Source organism: Fukomys damarensis, unplaced genomic scaffold, assembly GCF_012274545.1.
Source record: "Fukomys damarensis isolate Sample0158 unplaced genomic scaffold, DMR_v1.0_HiC HiC_scaffold_14, whole genome shotgun sequence".
Taxonomy (NCBI): domain Eukaryota; kingdom Metazoa; phylum Chordata; class Mammalia; order Rodentia; family Bathyergidae; genus Fukomys; species Fukomys damarensis.
The window spans coordinates 36,235,763-36,240,212 of NW_022900926.1; the positions used below are offsets into that span (position 1 = coordinate 36,235,763).

The window sequence follows — 4,450 nt, forward strand, 5'->3', positions numbered from 1 at the left end:
CTCGCTCTTCCGTCTTCTGCTCCCTCCCCTGCCCCCCATCCCCTCCTCCACCCCAGTGGAGACCAGAACGAAGGTCCCCGACTCTCCGGAACAGGCTGTGGCAGTCACCTCTTCCGGCTCCCACTTTTGCATGCCCGTGTGTCTAAGTGGCCGCAAGGGGCGGGAAGGGGTCGGATGTCCCAGTGGGAGCCACAAGGCCAGGAACCTGCCAAGCAAGGAAAGTCGGGCCTCTGGGAACGGAGAGAGGAGAAGAGGGGCGAACCTTCGGGTCTGGGCCCTGGGAAGTTGGGGCGGGCACTGGAGGGACTGAGGGCCGCGGTGCCTTACTCGTCAGGTCTGTCATATCCGTGAGCCGAGTTCTTCCGCGGCACCTGCTTCTTTTCCGAGTGTTTGGAGGTCATGGCGGCCCGGACCTAGGCGGGCCTGAGCTGAGAGAGAGCCGGGGGCGGTTGGTCGACCCGCGCCCTGCGCCTGCTGTTGCCAGGAAACGGCGCCGCGGCGAGTACAGACGCCCTCTAGGGGACGCAACCAGGAGAAAAGGAAGGTCTACCCTGTTTGGCCCTGCTCTTCATAACCTGGGGCATCCATGGACTGTCGTCTCTTGGGCGCTCAACTGCTTGATCCTGGAAGTACAAAAATGTCCAGCACTCAATCAGGTGAAATTCACAATGACGGGAATCCAGTAAAAATTACCAGGCATAAAAACGAGCAGGGGAGTACATTCCATTAAAAGCAGAAGGAGAAGGAAAAAAAGGAGGAAGCAGAAATAAAAAATGACAGGAAGAATATGGATGATGGAATTAGCAGGCAGAACATTAAAAGTTATTAAAACTAAATTGCATGCTGGAGATTTAGCTCAGTGGTTCTGCTGCCTGCCTTGCAAGAAAAAGGTCCTGAGTTTGATCCCCATACCAAAATAAATAAATAAATAAATAAACAAAACAAAACTATTTGCATATGTTTGAGAAGGTTGGAAGAATGAGTATGCTAAGCTCATTTTAGTTACATCTAGAACTGCAAAGTACAAGGCCTGTATTGAAAAACACACTGAAAGGGACTGATGGGGATTAGACACTGCAAGAAAATAGATTAATTTGAAGGCACTGTCACAGGAGCTACCCACAATGAAATACAGAAGGGAGAGTCTTTTAAAAGAAGAATCGCCTGGCAGTGTAGTGAAACAACAGTCAACTTGTTTAACGGATGTGGCTGTGGATGTTCAGGGCCAGAGGGGACAAACAATGAATATAGAAAAAATTATCTGGAAAACTTTCCAAATTTTATAAAAATTATGAACCCACTAATCAAGAAATTCAAGAGAGTACAAGGATTTGGTCCTGAGCAATTTAATAAACAGAATTACCATTTACTAACATGAGAAAGAAGGAAAGCTTAAGGTTTTGGCTGAAAATGAGTTTAGGTTTGAATGTGCAAGTTTGATATAAGAAACCTACTAGAAAATTGAGTTTCCTCCTGCCTGTCATGGAGGAGCACTGAGCTGGACATTTGAGTCTAGAGTTAGGCAATAACTCTGATAGAGATAGAAATATGGGCATTAGCATTATACAGAAAAGTCCCGAAAAAATTCACTCTCTCCATAAAAACATTTTTAATATTAAAGAACTTGGGAAGCAACTGAAACCAGAAAATTATTAATGAGCATTTTTGCTTGTCTTCTTCATACAAGTAAAGTTACACTTTTTGTTTTAAAAATTAATCTGTGCTACTTAGAGGGAATTCACACTTTAGAACGCTGTCTTCTTTTGCTTTATGTGATTACTCTGGCTTATTGAAAACATTGTCCTAGTGTCCTCCCTCTGCACAGAGCAATTGTTGACATAAATGAAACTGCTAGAGACACGGGAGATCACACTAGTGATCCTTGGTTTTAGATTCACCATCTCATTTAAACTAGAACTGCATTACAAAGTTAGGTGGGATAGGGAAGGTGCAAGCACTCCGAAATTCAAAGGTGGAATGACTTGCTCAAGTCACCCAATTAAGATATTTGTTAATGACTTGTTTCATAAATATTTACTGAGTAGTACATGCTGGGTAAGAGGATCAGAGATGAAGCAGTCAGCAGTGAAGACCATCGCATGGAATTCACAGTCTCTGGGGGGACGAGAAAACCAACGAAAACAGGCATGTGTACAATGGGCAGACAATGATTTTCATGAAGCAAAATGAGTCAGAGTCAAAACAGGATGCTACGTCATTTATCATGGAAATTCAGACACTTTTTAGAAGAAAAGGAATTGAAAACTAGATGGGATGGTGACAGATCAGTAGACATTCTAGGACACCCTTAACACACTGAATGTGAGTTCATCAGTGTCTTAGTCAGTTTCTCGTGGCTGAGACAAAATACCTGACACTCATAGTTAAAGGTGGAAAGGTTTATTTATCTCACAGTGTGTAGAGCTTATGTGTGATGTTCAAGCTATTATAGCACAAGAACTGGTTATCTATGAAATAACTGTAGCAACCAACATTTCACCTCAGATGCTAAATTAACTCAAAACATGGATGTAAAAATCCAATCTTAAAAAGCCCTTATAATCCTCCTACATTGTTGGTGGGAATGTAAACTAGTACAATCATTATGGAAATAAGTATGAAGATTTCTCAACTAAAATTAGAAATTGCATATGATCCAACTATCCCCCTTCTAGGTTTCTTTCCCAAAGAGCTTAATGCATCATAATACAGTGATACCTCCATACCAATGTTTATAGCACCACAATTCATAATAGCAAAATCCTAGAAGCAGTCTGTATATCCAACAACAGATGATTAGATTTTAAAATGTGGTATTTATATATAATGGACTATTACTAAGCTATGAAGAAGAATAAATTTGCAACATTTGTAGGAAATGGATGCACCTAAAAAATGTAATGTTGAATGAAATAAACCAGTCACACAAGCTTAAACACCACGTGGTATCTCTTGCTTGAGTGAGGCAAAGTACAAAGAAAGACAATAATAAAGGATGAATATAAGGAGACAAGGGGATGAATCTCTTCCAAATGGGAAGGGTTCCAAGAGATCAAAGTTGAGGGATGAGGGGAGAATAAAAAGAAATAAGCACAATAAATATATGCCATGTATAGGAACCTAATAACCTCAAGGAATATAGACATTATATACCATAAACAGGATCTAAGAATAATAATATCAACAAGAATGAAAGTGAGGTAAATGTCCTCTCTAGACCTGTCAACTGCCTGCCCTAGTGCATACCTTGGGCCATGGTCCCCACAATCCCCAAGGCTTTCAGGTGGGGGTGGCAGAGGAAGCGGCTGTCTGGTTTGCATACAGGAGGTGCCCTGTGGGTGCCATGTGGGGAGGCCACTGCCATACCATCCCCTTGCCATCTCTGAAGGTGTGGACCTTTTCCCAATCTATCCTTCCACAATGAAAGGTCTAATGGGGAGCAATGGAACCCTAGAAGCTGCTGTTTAAAGCAGTTGCCAGGTCTAGAGAGGTAACAGTACCATACACCAAGGCCCATCTGCTCTTTGTTTCTACCTTGCATGGTGGCTATAAACAGTGCCAATGATAAAACAGTCCACCTGGGCATGTCCCACTCACCTCAGTGGCCTCTGCCTCCCAGAAGAAGCCGCCAGCCTGGAGCCCTCAGGAAACCACAATCCCGAGGCCAGGCCTTCTAGGCAGGAAGAGTCTGTGCCACATTCAAAGAGTTTCTCTAAAAATGACAGTGGGGGTGCAGTGACCATATTCAAGGTCTGTGACAGATACTAAGTCACTGAGTCCACACAGCAGTGCCAAGGGCTCCAACCCCGGCTGAAGTAACCAAGATGCAGATTTGGGACCCTGGTTACCCCTGCTGGGCAGCAGTTCACCCTCTGTAGTAAGCTCACAGGCTAGACACCTCCCTCCCCATGTGGCATGGCCAAAATTAATTGTGGTGAGTGAGGAGAGGGTGCATATGAGCCACCAGGAGACAGATGGTCATCTGCTTAGGTGCTTTGCTCCTTGGAAAGCGCGAAGATGAGTGTGCATAGCCAAGTTGAAAGCTCATAGCAATGTGGCATGTGGGGAGCCTAGAGCTCAGAGGCTGTCTGTCTGTCTGTCTGTCTGTCTATCTGGTCCTATGGGAGAGGAGTGCCTTTCACCCCTGGGATGGTGACAGCAGTGTTCTCCTTGGGCTAAGGGAACACGTGAGACCCTGAGTCAGTAGCTTCCAAACCCATGGTTCATCACCATTAGTGTCTGCACCAGCTGAAGCCAGGCCCAGAAGAAAGCAGAGGGAATTCCAAGAATCTGCCCTGTGGGCCAACAGAGGACAGTTCCAGGGAGACAAGCAGTTCAGGGTGGGAGGCCCTACCCAGCTGTACCAGCACTGGGCCTCCTCTCCTCCCACCTCCCAGGACCTCCCAGACACAGCTTTTCCAGCTCACTGCAATCCAGAGCAGGCCAGAAT

At 45.0% G+C, this 4,450-nt stretch overlaps 1 protein-coding gene across 5 annotated transcripts in view; it reads right to left on the bottom strand.

Moving 5' to 3' along the window:
* The window catches only part of Adgb (androglobin), a 116,676-nt gene extending 116,004 nt beyond the window's left edge, over positions 1–672 (bottom strand). For all 5 annotated transcript variants that reach the window (XM_019209944.2, XM_019209945.2, XM_010639550.2 and 2 more), the window contains exon 1: positions 328–672. In XM_019209944.2, coding sequence (XP_019065489.1) covers positions 328–401 — 74 coding nt within the window. In that variant the 5' untranslated portion in view covers positions 402–672. The remainder of the gene's footprint in view (positions 1–327) is intronic.
* Between the last annotated feature and the right edge of the window lie 3,778 nt (positions 673–4,450).